Below are 17220 nucleotides of genomic sequence, written 5' to 3' on the forward strand. Positions count from 1 at the left end.
ACGCTGGTTAGGCCATAGCTAGAGTATTGCGTGCAGTTCTGGAATCTGCATTATAGGAAGGATGTGATTGCACTAGAGAGAGTGCAGAGGAGATTTACCAGGATGTTGCCTGGGCTGGAGAGTTTTAGTTATGAGGAGAGATTGGATAGACTTGGGTTATTTTCCCTGGAGTAGAGGAGATTGAGGGGGGACATGACTGAGGTGTATAAAATTGAGGGGCATGGATAGGGTAGACAGGAAGGAAATTTTTCCCTTGGTGGAGGGATCAATAACCAGGGGGCATAGATTTAAGATAAGGGGCAGGAGGCTTAGAGGAGATGTGAGGAAGAATTATTTCACCCAGAGGGTGGTGGGAATCTGGAACTCGCTGCCTGAAAGGGTGGTAGAGGCAGAAACCCTCATAATATTGAAGAAGTATTTGGATGTCCACTTGTGATGCCATGGCATGCAAGGATATGGGCCTAGTGCTGGGAAATGGGATTAGAATAGTTAGGTACTTGTTTGACTGACGCAGACTCGATGGACCGAAGGGCCTTTTTCTGTGCTGTAGACCTCTATGACTCTATGACTTATGACTCTAAATATGACTGCTGATTACTGTTCTGTGAAACATCTAAAATTAATAAACCTTCAAACATTAAATCCACTTGCTTCTATTCTTACTGAACTTGTTCATACTTTCATACTCAGTAGCCTGCTTCTGTTCAGTTTCTATTACTATCTTTTTAGTCAATTCAATACTACAGAAGATTGGTATTTTGTGATGAAGTTACAGTTCTGCTGAGGGGTTACTGACATGAAAAACTAATTTTGTTTCTCTCCCAGAGGTGCTGCCTGACCTGCTGAGAGCTTCCAGAGTTTCATGTTTTTATTTCAGATTTCTAACATCTGCAGTGTTTTGGCTTTTTGTGTTTGTTTCTAGTATTTAATTTTATTTTGCAGTCAGTCTGTACTCTGAATTCAAATAATAAATCAAAAACCGGGCTTATGAGGCCCTCAAGCCAATTGACCCAAGACCACTCCTCTCTCAGAACCTAGAGTGAGTTAACTAAATGACCAGTTATTTTTTGCATGCCTTGAAAAATGTCGTTTCATGATTTTGATGTTTTTGGGATAAACCTGTACCATGTTGACAGGTGCCTTTAATGCTATAATTATGGCAGTCAGGTATAATAATCTATGAATCTTGCTAAAAAATTTGGGTCCTCCAGCATTTGTGGACTTTCAACATGGAATAGGATAGGCGTTATTCATTTTTTCTCATCCATTTTTGTTGCATATCTTCATAAATATGTAGATATAAGATATACATTTCTGACTTCCATATTTTTGTAGTTTGCATGCCTTTGTATATGGGATTCTCCCCCAGGCAGCTGTGTCTGGCATTAACACATGTTGAATCTATTTTCAAGAATCAAAGACAAGCATGTCAGTTACAAAGTAATTGTACTTTGGCATGAAAATACATAATGACATCAGGGTTCATGTGAAGGATAGCTTATTTGTAATATCACAATAAATTCAGCAGTAAAGTAATTCAGTTGTATGGATGTCCCACAAATTCTGGCCCAATATATTGCATAGATTCCCCTCAGAGAAACATTAAACAACCACTAGATGCCTGTACTATACTTTGAAAATAAATGTATAAATGATCCTGTCTGAAATTTCCATCTTTGACATTGAATATATCATGGAAAAATGCTTCTTTTAAAGAATCAGCAACACTTTGGGATATAGGATTACATAGCCACTGCAAATGAGGATGTTAATCTCATAGCCTATTGTACAATAGTGTAATTTTCTCCACTATACCATTTACAATATTAAAATTTTATCTGCTACAAGACCAAAACAATATTGTCAATTCAGGATATATTTGTTATTCTGGAATTTAAAAAATCTGCTAACTTTGGCCTAGAAATTATGCATTTGAGGAATAGTAAATAAAAACAGAATGCAGCTAATACCTTATGTCGCAATCGCACTAATGGTGGATAGTGTTTTGGAGCATATCCTTCTTTGGTCGGCCACCCCTCTGTGCTCAGCAAGACAATGCTAAGCAATAAAAGTAATGACCACCACTCTGGTGTCATCACTGATCTATGCCTGAAAGTAAAGGAGAATAAATATGAGCCATTCAGTCATTTATCACAAGCATTTGTACAAAAGTCAGTTATGAAGTGACTACCCATCTAACAAATAGATGTATTGAGGAAAAAAGCAGAGAGGTTATGCTGAACCTTTATAGAGCTCTGGGAAGGCTACAACTAGAGTATTGCACCCATTTCTGGTCACCACTCTTTACTTAGGAAGGATGTGAGAGGAGATGAAGCAGACTGGTTCCAGGGATGAGGGGTTTTAGCTGCAAGGTTAGGTTGGAGAAGCTGGGGTTGTTCTTCTTGGAACACAAGGAGGCTAAGGGGAAATTTAACAGAGGTGTACAAGATTATGATGGATTTAGAAAGGTAGACAAAGAAAAGCTGTTCTTATTAACTAATGGTAGAAGATCTAGAAGGCACAGATTTAAGGTTTTGGGCAAGAGGTGGGGTGGAATCTGAAGAAGATCTTTTTACACAGCGAGTGGTAATGGTCCGGCACTTGCTGCCCATGAGGTGGTGGAAGCTGAGATGATGAATGATTTCTTAGAAAATTGGATGGGGACTTGAGGGAAATAAACTTATTAGGTTAAGGGAATTGAGCGGGAGAGTCCACCTTGACATGAAGAGACTTGTGCACTTCAACAATCCCTTGAATGATGCTGTTGGGAGTTCCTTGCTCCTGGCAGAGCCAGCCATGGTGACAAGGTCGGTGGGAAGATACCAGACAAAGTGCAGTCCAAAAAGTCCTCAACAACAGAAAAAGCAAAGGAAGATTACGAATCTCACCAGTGGCATGGTATTCCTGGGCATCGTAGTTCGACACATTGCTGAAATCTGACCACCAACCTGTCAAGATCATGTGGGCAATGGCGGTGCCCTAAATTGCCCACATTAAACGAAGTCACGTGCAGGCTTTGGGTCCATTTGCCAAGTCCTGTGGCAATGGGGACAGGGCTGTGAATCTGGAGTCCCTAGTCAGGAATCTGCACACAGGCAACAGATGCACCAAGGTGTTTGGACATCTACATTGGGGCAGAGGTGTCTTTTGGCAGCATCATTTGCAACTAAGCAGTTCTCTCCAAGATACCCTCTATTCACCCTAAATGGGGAGGGGCTAGTATAGGTGCCCCAAAAATAGTCCATCCCACTTTCTCCTGGTTGGGCAAACCACACCCTGCAGGGTCACCATCTTCGTGGTCAAAGAAAGAAAACTCTAAATTTTGCAACTTGGAATGGTAGAACACTAATGTATAATCTCAAGAGTGACCATCCAGAAAAAAGAACTGCAATCATAGTATGTGAGCTATCAAGCCTCCAAATTGACATCACCACCCTCAGTGAGACTTAACTTCCTGGGAAGAGACAGCTGAAGGAACAAGCAGGGGTTTAGGCCTTTTACTGGAAAGGGAAGGCTGACTGAGACTCACACGTCCGTGGAGTTGGTTTGCCATAAGGAATTGGACCTTGGATGCACTGCCAGAACTCTCCAGTTGCATAAATAAAAACCTCATGATACTTCACCTACAGCTCAGCCATAATCAATATGACAACATCACCAGCGCTTATGCCCCAACCCTCCTCTCCGATGAAGATGTTAAGGAAAGGTTCTATATTGACCTTGATGAAGTCCTCACCGCATCCCAAAAAAAGAAAAGATCTTCCTTCTTGGGGACTTTAATGCCAGGGTTGGCCGTGACTCCAAAGTCTGGAGAGACATTCGGAAAGACAGGATGGGAAAAGTCAATGCAAATGATTCCTCCTGCTGACAAAGTTTGCTCAGCATATTGTTATGGACAGGAGGGGAGTTAATTTAAACAGCCTTGATTTATCCTCTTGCCACCCATCCTTAAACAGGAAGGTGTTTTGATTTGCTTCCTCCGTTATAAGCGGTGGTGTGTTTCCCAACCCCTCAGTTTTGGTATGATCCAATTTTGTAAAAATATCCCCACAACAAACTCAGATAGGATGAACTCAAAGGGTTAGTTTATTTGCACATACTCAAAATGCAGGAGGGGGCCATTGGACTGCATGCTGTGCTCTCAGCTCAGGCACAGGCATTCTCCTAACTCGTGCTTCAAAGCTGCACTGTTAGCTTGAACCATGGGGGAGACTGGTCCAAATTGGAATGATGACATTACAAGGGGCTGTGAGCACCTCCATCAGTGATTGCTCCATGGCCAGCATTAGCAAGGAGATTGTACAACATGCCTAGTCATCCAACTGTTCTGCAGTCCACTAAAATGCTCATTACTTTGCAAGCTGTAGGCCCCTATGCACTCACACAGTAAAGAGGGATAGAGAAAGAAAGATTTGCAGGCCAAAGATCACAGAGAAAATAATTATTATTTCACATGTGTCCAGAGTCCAGAATCAAAGTCCAATGGTGTATTCCTTCACAGAGGTCAGCAGGCTAAACTGATGCTGGATAATTCACTTTTCTAGTAGAGTTGACTTCCATGATGAGATAGGCATGCAGAGATGAATCGATATTGTAGGCAACAGTACAGAAGTTCAGAAGTTCCAGTAGAAACAGTGTAGATGGGGGCAGGCATTCAAACTTGGACAGAGCCCCTTTTCTGTGCTGCTGTTAGGTAGATGGAAAGTTGGTAGACTGAGCTTTGCAGCTCCACAAGGCAACATTTCTAGTTCCACCGGCTAGGGGGGACATGTCACATGACTCCCACCTCTCCATTTTGGCTTTGACAAAGGGTGTGTATCCATTAGTCTGGGTCCTTAAAATTGTTAATGTTCCAACCATTTACTTTTAAAAGAAGGTTGCAAGGTCCTTTGTCCAAGCAGACGAATCGACTCCAGTTGGCCAGGCCTGGCTTATGAAATGTAGATGGCTTCTATATCATTCCCTTTGAATTTGGTCTCTGCAGTCCACAGGGGGTCTTTAGGGTCTCTTCAGAGAAAACAAAATTTCTTTGATACTGCCAAATAGCCCCTTTTGTTCAGGGTCACAGCCTGGCATTGCCTCAGCCATTGAAAAATGTAATTGTCCATTTTTTAAATCCACATACATTTATATTTTATAAAAATATAGGGTGGAATAGTCCGTGCCCACTGGCATCGGGCGTCTTCAGTGGCATGAGTGGACAATATGGCGAGAAGGCCAAAAATCAGTTTCACAACCTTGTTAAACCAGTTTGTGATTGTCCGCTCTGCCCGCCGGTGGCGGGCCATGCTTCCTGCCATCGAGCATTGGGAACCTCATTTTAAACATCTGGATATCATTATAAGGCCAGCCCATCGGAATCCTCCCCATCCTGCTGGATCATCCACACACATCAACGTGATTGCATGCCGACGTGTTTCACAACAACCTATAAAAGGCATGCACTTGGCGGGCTGCATTTTGAGAGGAGCTTGGAGGTAAGTACACAGTAACGTTGCAGAGCACCTGCCTGGGTTGCCTGTTGGACTTCATGGTTGAGGCGTGTTGGGAGACAGTGCAAGGGCTGCCATGCGGTTGAGGCATGTTGGGGTGAGGGGCAAGGGCAGCCCTGCAGTTGAAGGTAGCGCACAAGCATGTGCGAGGTGGGGAGGGGTAGGTGAGGGAAGCAGCCACGCATTAGGGAAACCTTATATAAAGTGACCATTCTTCCACAGCTGAGATAGTTCAGGTACAGCCACATTGATGTGATTGGAGTCGGGCCTCTAGCTTCTCTGCCCAAACAAGCAACAAATGTTGCTTCAGAGTGCCACCAAGTGCTCCAGAGCTCATCACCCCTCAGGCACAGACCACAAAGTAATGAGTGTTTTAGTGGACTGCAGAACAGTTGAATGACTGGGCATGTTGTACAATCTCCTTGCTAAAGCTGGCCATGGAGCAGTCACTGGTGGAGGCACTCACAGCTCCATGCAATGTCATCATTCCGGTTTGGACCAGTCTCCCCCATGATTCAAGCTAACAGCGCAGCCTTGCAGTGTGGGCTAGAAGAATGCCTGTGTGTGAGCTGAAAGCACAGCATGCAGTCCAATGGGCAAAGCTGCTATCAATCTGTCTGGTGGAGTAGGACGGAGGTGGGTGGGGTTTCCGGCGGCCATGCAGTGCACTAATCTCTGGCCATTCAAATGGTGGCCAGCACTCTCCGGGATGCATTAAGGAACCTTCGGACTTAACCAAGACATGCTCTTAGTAGACCCATGCTAACCACATGTCTCTCTTTTTCATCCTGCAGGTGGTGTACATCAGGATCATGGAGCCTGGTGACCTAGCTGTATTTCTTGTGATGTACAGAGATTGAAGATAACTGAGAAAAGTGTGACTGAGGCTCCTGGCTGCGCAGAGGCAGGAACAGCAACCTCTGGAAGAAGGGACGGCCAGCGCTCCCGCACACGCCACCGAACAGCCACAGTGAGATGTTGCTGGACGGTGCCTAGCTAGACCCAGGGTCTATAGACACCACTTTTCATTCCTGCAGGTGACTGAGAACCCGTGGCGCGAAGACTGCACATGTCTAGGGTACTGGTTGGTCACATCTGCCAGCTACTGCAGGATTTGGTGCCACATGGACATGGAGGACATCCACTGCCAGTGGCTGTGAAAGTGATCACGGCGCTCAATTTCTACACCAGTGCTTCTTTCAGGGCTCCACAGGTGACCTCTATGGGATATCACAAGCCTCCACCCACAAACGAATCCTTGAGCTCACGGATGCCATCTTCGCGAGGGCACACAACTTTGTGCATTTCGCACGGGACCAGGTCAGCCAGGATGCAAGAATGACTGAATTTTCCCAGGTCTCGGGTTTCCTACAGGTGCAGGCTGCCATCGACTGCACTCACGTGGCACTCAGATCTCCGTCGCAACATGCGTCAACTGCAAGGGATTCCATTAGTTGAATGTGCAGCTGGTGTGCGATCACCACAAATGCATCCTGCAGGTCTGCTCACAGTTTCCAGGGAGTGTCCAAGACTCCTACATTCTCAGTCGATCACAGATGCCTGATGTCTTTCAGGGTCCACAGAGGCTGCAGGGTTGGCTCCTCAGGGACAGGGGCTACTCGCAGAGGATGTGGCTGATGACACCCGAGAGGTGGCCTCAGACTGCAGCACAGCAAAGGTACAACAAGGCTCATGCTGCAACTCGCAACTTGGTGGGGAAAACCACTGGGATGCTGAAAATGAGGTTCCGGTGCCTGGACCAGTCTGGTGGAACCCTGTAATATAGCCCACAGAGCGTGGAATGCATCATTGTTGCCTGCTGCACCCGTTACAACCTGGTGCTGCAATGGGGTGAGGAGCTGGTTAAGGAGGAGATGGAAGAGCTGAAGGTCTCCTCCGCTGAGGAGGATGCCGACAGGAATGAGGGTGAGGAGGTCCTCTAAAGCGACGATGACGGGGATGAGGCCCTTGCACTGGCTAGACAAGGCAGGCATGCTCAGGAGGCCCTCATAGCTGCTAGGTTTGTGGAGGATGATGACGACATGCAGTGAGGAGACACCATAGATCCTCACATTGCATCTATGAACATTCGACTCCAGCCTGGCTTATGGCAGCACACATATCCTCTGATAATGCTCCTGTCATGGAGATGCAATGGAGGCCCTAATAGTCTCTCAATTGCAGGAGGATGATGACGACATGCAATGAGGACACTCCATTGATCTTCATATAGCGTTTGAGAATGTCTCACTCCTTCTGGCTGAGGGCAGCTTGCTTGCGCTCTGTGATCAGGATCATGTCATAGAGACTCAGCCATGAAACTTTTAAAGCATCTGATCCTTTGTCCGCCTTCAGCACCTGACCCCTTCAGGAGCACAGCGTCACTGGTCACAGATGCTGAAGAGATGGGGGCCAGCCCCACTTTAGAGGTGTTGAGAACACACAGAGCGAATGATGGAACTCTATGACACCTGCCCACTACATTCTGGCAGCAATGACAAGCACCATCGAGGTGCAGGCATCAGTAATGTGTCCAGGGAGTGTGAGGCAGGACCACCACTTTGGTCTGAAGGCTGCACAAAGTACAGGGAAGAAGCCCTGGACTGAGACACCTGCCTTTATCTTGTGCAGAAAGGTTTCACATCTGAGTGACACGAACACTGCTCATCAGAACAAGGAGCCATAGGCAGGGAGGCATTCTTGGTACTTTACTGACAATAGTGAACAGCATATACAAGTGATTAACACCCATGCCCAGGCTGAGTAACTACATCTTCTTAACCTTCCTAACCCTGCCACTACTTCTTGGTGCTCCCAAAACATCCACAGTGGAGGTGGAGGCAGCCTGCTGACTGCTACACCCTGCCTGTGATGACATTGGCGGGCATCCTCGAGGGGTGAGACTTGGAGGGCTCCGGCCTGCTTTCAGCAGTGGCACCCTTCTTGGCCTGTGGAGCTGGAACTGCTGAGGTCACAAGAAGAGGGGTTTTGGGATGGGCTGGACACTCCCAGAGTCACCTGGATGGATGGCCCCAGGGGGTACACCTGCTGATCTTGCTCCCTACAGATGCCCAAGGGCCCCTGGCTGACTCATTGAGGAGAAGGAGTAGCTGGAGTGAGATCGAGCTGCCCCACACCCCTCTCGCATGCACACTGTTGGAGGCCAACTATGGTGTAAGCGATGGAGTTGAGCTCACACATCAGTGTAGGAGCGATGCCCTGGACCAAGGTCCCCATGGTGACCACCATTGTTGACCTCAGTGTGTCGGCATGCTGGTTCTATCATCTCAGCCTGAAGGCTGACGGACTCCTCCATTGTGGCTTGCAATCTGAGGAGTGCAGTGGACATCCCTTACTGATGTTCCCAAGCTATTTTTTTATTATTCATTCGTGGGGTGTGGGCTTCGCTGACTGGGCCAGCATTTATTGCCCATCCCTAGTTGCCCTTGAGAAGGTGGTGGTGAGCTGCCTTCTTGAACCGCTGCAGTCCATGTGGTGTAGGTACACCCTCAGTGCTGCTAGGAAGGGAGTTCCAAGATTTTGACCCAGCAACAGTGAAGGAATGGTGGTATATTTCCAAGTCAAGATGGTAAGTGACTTGGAGGGGAACTTCCAGGTGGTGGTATTCCCATCTTGCCTTTGTAGCTCCAGCAACTATGACATGACGAGGGTCCAGAGGCTCGTCATCTGACTTCTGTCCTCCAGCAATCTTCCGAGTGCTGGACACCTGGGAACCCCTGCTGCCGCCTGCTGCGGATCAGACAGCATGATGTGCTCACCAGATTATGATCCCGAGGCTACTATAAAGCTAGGCCCCACCAAGGTGTGTGTCTCCACGCTGGTGGAGGTGAGTGTTGTGACAGGACTCCCAGAAGAGTGCCTCCAGATTCCTCTTCAGAGGTTTCTTCAGGGCTTGAGTCCCTGGGTCATGGACTCCATTGGCTGTTTCCCAGATGTGCTTGCGGAAGCAAGGGAGGTTAATTAGTGCATGGTAGTGACCGGTGAAACAGGACACATTAGTCACAGGATGGTTGTCTGAAGGATATTGCACTGCTGGATCCTCACTTGGTAGAGCACCACCGACCTCACCATCAAGACAAGAATGGTCCAGATCCTCGCCGGCCAGCTGGATGGTTTTGTTTTCAAAGTCTGTGAGGACTTTGATTTTAGGCATTCCTCCACTGGTCTCTGACCTCTCCTTCTTTTTGTGTGCCAACTTGTCCTGCATGAATAGAGATGGAGAAAGTGTAAGCAGGACGCCTGCCGGGCCAGATGATAAGTATGCCTGGCCTTTGTGGTTGATGAGTGGTCCCATGGACGGAATGAGGACAATGAAGGTGTGTGTGACAGAGTGATGTCCCTTGAACTGGCAGTGAGTGAGGGCCCTGTGGTTGTGTGATGGATTTGTGAGTGTGAGAGTTTCAGGTGATGAGAAGAGTGACTTACCCTGGTGGAACGGAGGAGATCATTCGTCCTCTTGCGGCACGGTGTGGTTGTCCTCTTTTGAAGGGCGTTGACGCTGACCACAGCTGCCACCACCTCCCAAGCCAGATTAATGAGGTTGCTGCCCACCCTGTGGCCAGAGCGGGGGGGTAGAGGACATCACGGCGAGCCTCCACTGCATCCAAAAGGCACTTGAGGGATGCGTCATTGAACCTGGGCCTGCAGTCTTTTTGCCTTTCAGGGCTATGTCTTCTTTTCGGCCGTCGTGGGCTGGAAGCACTGAGAGGTGTGCGCGTGGCTGGACTTTAAATATGGCGCCCGGCATGATGAAGTGGCAAGGTGATGGTGTGGCGGGCCAATGGGAGCCCACCTGCTTGTTTCCCACAAATGCATAATTAATGTGGCGGGTTTGGGAAGATAGTGTGAAAAGCCGCCAATGCAGCCAACGGGTAAAATGTTGATTTACCCGCCCGCTACCACGCTTAGTGCAAATCTGGGACAATTCTGCCTATAGAATGTGAGGTCTTCACCCCCTGACAGTCCTTGCAACCTCGAAGAACAAAATGAATTCTATTTCATTTTTCTTATGTGGCCTTATGAATAAAGAATATGAAGTAAAGAAGTACACATGCAATCTCTCCTTCACGCTGGCACGTCTGACACACAGCCAGCAGGGCAATAGCAGTTCCCTGCTGTATTTTATTTTTGAGGTTTAAACGTGGGTTAGTGCATTAGCAAGGACATTGTCCCATCATGGGATGTAGAATGGGTAGGTTGACTTGGGAAGGTTCAAAATCTGTCTTTTGGGAAGTCTATTCATGGTTAAAGTTCTGAACTTTCCTCTGTTGGGGATCATGCCTAAGGAAAGCTACGGCTTTCAGAACTCTGCCTGTTGCACTCCTGATTAAGTATCCTCAAAAGGATCTGGGGGTTTTACAGGGTGGTTAGCACTCAGGGGATGAGTGATAATCAAGCTGCTCTGGGCTATCCTTAGGGGAATGCTGGGTATCTCACTCTGTGAATGCCAGGTCTTTTGATCATAGGGCAGAGCTGCTCTTGTCCAGCTTAGCTCCTGCCTATCCACCTTGGTAGCACGTGTTCAGCTGTTCAAACCCAGAGACTGTGGTTAGGCTGAGGGTCAGGAGATTGGGACATTTTAAAGGGACCTTGGCATCTTTAGGGGATTCTGGTTCAGTGTTTGGCTCGGGCAGTAGCACAACTAGAGTGTTCCAGCTTCTGTTGTTATGTGCTTTAGTTTGGCATGGCAACAGCAAGGCATTTGGCCCTGGAACTTGGGCCAGCCTTTCCGGATGATAGAAAGATGACCTTCTGGAAGGGACCTCTCCCGCATCCATGCTAGATAGGGCTACAGTGCTATAGCCTCGGGGTTATTATGGATCATTTTGGCTGCAAGGAGCAACCCTGTCATGTTGCCTTGCGATTCTACATTAAGGTGGGTGAGTATGGGGTCTCTCTGCTGGTCAGTAGGGTGGTAGGCTCTGTGTCTTTTGGGACACTAATGCCATCTGGTGGATGGTTAGCTCTCGCTGCACCTCCTGGTGGCTTTTCAATTAAGTGAGGCATCTCCCTCATCCTTTCTGGGCTAGTCTGGGCTGGAAACGTTCCTGGTCCCCAATTAAATTTGCCAGAAAGCTATCAGCTAAACCAATCACTGGCTCTCTTGCTAGGGCCTTTGGCATTGGAAAGGGTGCTCTCCTAACTTGTTTCATGTCTCTTGGAACACTTCTGCCCTCAAGTGTAGATGCAGCTCCAGCTACACTCCCTGCTGGCTTTTCGAGTGGAGGAGGCAACTCACTCCCTATCCGCTCATTTGTTTAGGAACTTCCTTTGTCTCTATTTAATATTGGAAAGAAGGGTTCTGCTAGCCATACTTCAGGCAAGTCCTTAACCTTTACCTTTCCTGGTTTAATAACCTGCCTTCCTTCAGGCTAATCAACCAAATGGGGTATCTCCCTCACTATCTCTTTTCCTGGTCTGAGGCTTCTCTGCTCCCTATTTAATTCTGGGATATTCTGTGAGCCTATTTTAAATCTCATAGGCCCTTCCGGGACTTCTTTTAAATTTACTGACTTGGCTTCGGCCTCGCTACATTCCAGCAACCATCGCTCAAGGTCTATGGGTGCTATTTCACCCTCTTGGGCCTCTGGACCTTCTCCAGCTTTCTGCTGTCCTGTAGATTTCTGCTGGTTGGTGTTGGTCTCTTTTATTTTGCTGCTAACACCTGGCTGCCAGCCAAATCGTTCCCAAGGAGGAAATCAATTTCCTCTACTGGTAATTCCTACTGTAATAGGGCCTGAAACAAGGTCACACACTAGTTGGACCTTATGGAGGAGTGCAAACACAGATCATCCTCCTCCCACTCCAGGGAGGACTCGGACGGTAGGTTTAAGTTTTGCACCAACATTAGAGACTGAGTGGCCCCTGTGTCCCGGAGCAGTACAAAAGACTTGGTCACATTTTGGGACGGTAATGGGACACTGTCCCTGAAAAGACAAAACTCCGGAAACGCTCTGGGAGTTTGTCCAGCTCAGACATGTATAATGCCATGTCCTCAGAAGGGTAAGTTTGTGCAGTGAGCGGTTCTGCCTGCTCTGCTGCACCACGAATTGGGGTGTGCTTCACGGGACTATTCATATGGATCCCTATTAAACTGACAGACTTCCCTCACAATCTCCAGCACTCAGGCCTGGAATGGCCTATTTTGTTGCAATGAGAACACACTGGTCTCTGGGGTTCTCCTTTCAGGTGGCAGAAAGGCTTCTCACACACTCCTTTGTGTTTTCTTTTCTGAGTGGGGTCCTTTTCTATCTAGGTCACCCTGCTTATCTTTCCAATGCTCGTGGAAATGGTCTGCCTGAGTTTCCAGGCCTATGGATGAGATCACAGCTGTCTGCTGTGCCTGCTGCATTCCTGGCTGTGAGGATTCTCTGCTCCTCCAGGTATATTTGCAGGTTGGAGAGAAAGCAATTTTTGAATTCCTCCAACAGTTATAGCTCACGCAACCCCAAATAGGAATATGGGATTCTACCCATCGGTCAAACACGATTTGTTCAACCATTTGCACTCAATGTAGGTTTGTGTGGGCTTCTTACAGGCATTCTGGAATTGCTGGCGATATGCCTCCCGGACTAACTCGTAGGCACTTAGGATGGCAGCCTTGGTCTGCTCATAATTTATGGACACATCAGGAATCAGCATGGCGCAGACCTCTTGGACTCTCCCTGACAGCTACCCTTGAATTAAAAATGTCCAGATATCTGATGGCCATTTTAGCCATCCTGCTACTTTCTCACAAGTTGTGAAAAATGACTCCACTTCACTTTCTTTGAATTTGGCAATGATCTAGCATACTTGAGGGCCTCAGGGAGTGGTTCAGGGCTAGAGAGATAGGGGTGCTACCAGGTAGGGAGAGATTTTCCCTTGCAGCTTCCAGCTGTCTGATCTATCTTTCCCTTTGAGCTGCTTGCTCCATTTCCAATTTTTGGAGCTGGAATTCTTCTCCTTTCCTTTCTCTCTCTCTTTCTCTCTTCTGTTCCCTTGCTCTCTCTCGCGCTCTCTTTCATTTTCTCTTTTTCTTTCCCTCTTCTGAAATTCTAGCTGTAATCTGAGTTTTTCCAGCTCAAATTTGGCTAGGGGAGGGGATTTGGAGTCATGGGGCAGAATTTTCTGCCTGTCGGGCGGGTGGGCCCGACCCAATCTCCAGCAGGCGGGGAGCCGATCCCCGCCAGAGAAGCGGGCCCCGCCACCATTTTACGTGGGTGGGCCAATTAAGGCCCGCCCAGCGTGACATCCGGCGGGAAGCGCTATGCAGGTAGGGGGGACTTCCCCAAAAACGAGAGTGCGCTCTTTCGCGCATGCGCAGGAAAGAGTACACATCTCCCTCAGGCTAAGTGCTGCCTCAGGGAGATCGCTGACACTTTTAAAAATATTAAATATAGAAAAAAAAATTCCTTGACAATGTCACATGAGATGAGACATGTTCATAATTTACATAATAACTTTATTAAAATGTTTAAAACCCTGCATGAAACCTCATCCCACCAGTGGATGAGGTTTCATGTTTTATCTATTTGCCGCTGGGGCTCCTGGCCTGCCTGCCAACCTTAAGGTTGGACGGGCAAGTCCTTTAATTGTTTAATTGATCTTGTCAATGGCCTCAATTGGCCATTGGCAGGTCGGCGGGCCCGCAGCTGATTTTGCTGCGGGCCTGCCTTCCTGAAAATTTAAATGGGGCGGGATGACATTAGGGATTCCACCTGATGGCTTCCCGCATCATTTTACACGTCGGCGAGCGGGCCCCGCCCCCGCTCGCCGACGGCAAAATTCTTCCCATGGTTGAGCTCTACATCTAACTGCTCTACCGATAGTGTGAGATCCAAATGTTCTACCAACAACTGGGTCAGTTCACTTCTTTTCATTTTACTGAGCAATATTAACTGTACCTCCCTAGTTACAGCTTTCAGTTGTTTTGTGCTAAGGGCTGCCAAAGTTTCTCTGTTCAAATTTTGTTGCTTGAACCACATCTGGGCATCAAAAGTTGCCATTTACTTATTGTTAGGGAAAAGGAATCTGCTATGGTAAGTTACTTGTGTTTTAAAATTTGTTCCAGCCATCAAGTTTTCCCTTTTGGCTTCCAATTGACTCTTTTATATTAAATTTGGCTCGTTCCTTAAGTGGGACTCTGGTCAAATTCAAATGGGTTATCCCAGACGAGCCCTCAACTTCTGTTACAGACAGGAGGGGGGCCCTCCTGATTTCTCCTCTTGCCACCCATCCGTAAACAGAAAGGTGTTTTGATTTGCTTCTCCCTTTATAAGCAGTGGTGTGTTTCCCAACCCCTTAGTTTTAGTGTGAGCCAATTTTCTAAAAATAACCCCACAGCAAACTTGAGGTAGGATGAACTCAGAGGGTTAGTTTATTTGCACACACAGTGGGGGCAGAAGGTTCACTACATAACATTCTGTGCACTCATACAATGAAGAATGATAAAGAAAGAAAGATTTACAGTGCAAAGACCACAGAGAAAATAATTATTGTTTCACATGTCTACAGTGTCCAGGCTCAAAATCCAATGATGTATTCCTTCACAGATGTCAGCAGGCTGAACTGATGCTGGCAGATTCACTTCTCCAGTAGAGAAGTCTTGTAGGCGATGATACAGAGGATCTAATAGTAACAGTATGGATGGGGGCAGGCATTCAATCCTGGACATAGCCCCTTTTCTGTGCTGCTGCTTGGTAGATGGAAAGATGGCAGACTGAGCTTTGCAGTTCCACATGGCAATATTACTGGTTCCGGCAGCTAGGGGGATCATGTCATATGACTCCTTCCTCTCTGCTTTGGCTTTGACACTTAGATTGTTAATGTTCCAACCATTTAATCTTAAAGGAAGATTGTGGGGTCCATTGTCCTAGCATACAAATCGGCTCTGGTTGGCCAGGCCTGGCTTATGAAATGTAGGTGGCCTCTGTATACTTCCCTTTGAATTTGGTCTCTGCAGCCCACAGAGGGTTGGTTGTTAGTGTCTCTGCAGAGATAATGAGGTGCAAACTTCTTTGATGCTGCCATATAGGCCCTTTTGTTGTGGGACATAGCTTCAGCCATTTTAAAAATGTCAATGTCCAGTTTTTAAAATTTTAGAAATTAGCCATGAGTATATATAGTGTGTGAGGTCTTAGCCTCCTGACAATATCCTTATTATAACAAATATCCTCTTCCGCTAGAAGGACAAACACAAAACTACATGGAGGCATCCTAGGTCAAAACACTGGCACCTCCTGGATTTACGTAATTATAAGAGTCAACGACCTAAGTGATATCTACATCACTCAATCCATGCATAGGACTGATGCCTATTGGACAGATCATCAACTTGTTCAACAGGCGATGAATATCCACCTAGTACCAAGACATGGCAAGGCCCAAAGGTCCAAGAGGAAGAAGATCAATGTCTCAGTTCTAAAGTAGCCCAACCAAAGAGAAGAATTCCAAGTGCAGCTTATACCAATCTGGAAAATCTTCACACATCTATCTCAATTTCAGAACAGTGGGCTGAAATAGTGACTCCTGTGTCCTGACTACTGAGTTGAGCATCATCATCGCCAGGATTGATTTGATGAAAATGATGCTGAAAGATGTGACCTCCTGGAACAAAAATGAATAGCCTTCATTGCCTGGCAGAACAATCCAAGGTCGCAAGTCAAGAAGGTAGCATTCCAACACTTCAAGGTTGAGACCCAAAGGCAAATCCTGAAGATAAAGGACAAGTGGTGGGAAGAAAAAGATAGAATCAACAATATGCTGACCATCATGACATGCAAAGTTCTTTTGAAGTCATCAGGGCCATCTATAGACTAAAGTCAAATGGATAAAATCCTCTTTGCTCACAGGATGGCATCTCTCTTCTTAAAGATGACAATACCATCCATCAACGTTGGAAAGAACATTTTGAACAACTCCTCAACCGTGAATCCATAGCGGGAGCTGATACTCTCCAGGCTATCCCCCCAGTACCCTGTGGAAGAATCCACGGGTGAACCACCATCGATGGGAGAGCTGCAACATGCAATCAAAAGGATAAAAAACAGCAAAGCCTGCTGTTGTGATGGCACTCCTGCTGAGGTCTCCAAGCTGTTGGGCTTTTGCTCACATTAAGACTCCATGCACTCATCATACAGATTTGAAAGGAAAAATAACTCTTCCCCAACCCCAACCTCAGGAATGCAATAATTGAAACTATCTTCAAGATGGGAGATGAATCATGCTGTAGGAACTATTGAGATATTTCCCTCTTGTCCATAGTAGGGAACATCCTGACACACATTCTCCTGAATTTCCTACTTCCTGTGGCTGAGGAAATACTCCTGGAGATACAGCGTAGCTTTATAATTTCCAAAGGAACCTCAGATATGGTCTTTGTTGCCAGACAAATCCAAGAAAAATGTCAGCAACAACACCAGGAAGTCTTCATTGCATTCATTGATCTGACCAAAGCATTTGACTCACTAAATCACAAGGCTCTGTGGATTGTGCTACAAAGATTTGGATGTCCAAGAATCTTCATCACAATCCTGTAACTGCATCATGATGATATGACTGCAACTATCTTGAGTAGGAGATCTGAAACAGATGCCTTCAAAATCTGGACTGGTGTCAACAAGGCTGTGTGATAGCTCCATACAATTTACAATCTACTTGACAGTGGCTATTTACCTCAAAGATCAACTTCCCTCTAGTGTGAGTATTAAATACTGACAAGATGGAA

General features: G+C 46.7%; 1 protein-coding gene across 2 annotated transcripts in view; it reads right to left on the reverse strand.

Annotated features, from left to right (window-relative positions):
• Window positions 1-17220, reverse strand: part of fstl5 (follistatin-like 5) — a 985045-nt gene that overhangs the window by 928796 nt on the left and 39029 nt on the right. For both annotated transcript variants that reach the window (XM_078540706.1, XM_078540715.1), the window contains exon 2: window positions 1971-2109. In XM_078540706.1, coding sequence (XP_078396832.1) covers window positions 1971-2096 — 126 coding nt within the window. In that variant the 5' untranslated portion in view covers window positions 2097-2109. The remainder of the gene's footprint in view (window positions 1-1970; window positions 2110-17220) is intronic.

Source organism: Cetorhinus maximus, chromosome 1, assembly GCF_964194155.1.
Source record: "Cetorhinus maximus chromosome 1, sCetMax3.hap1.1, whole genome shotgun sequence".
Taxonomy (NCBI): domain Eukaryota; kingdom Metazoa; phylum Chordata; class Chondrichthyes; order Lamniformes; family Cetorhinidae; genus Cetorhinus; species Cetorhinus maximus.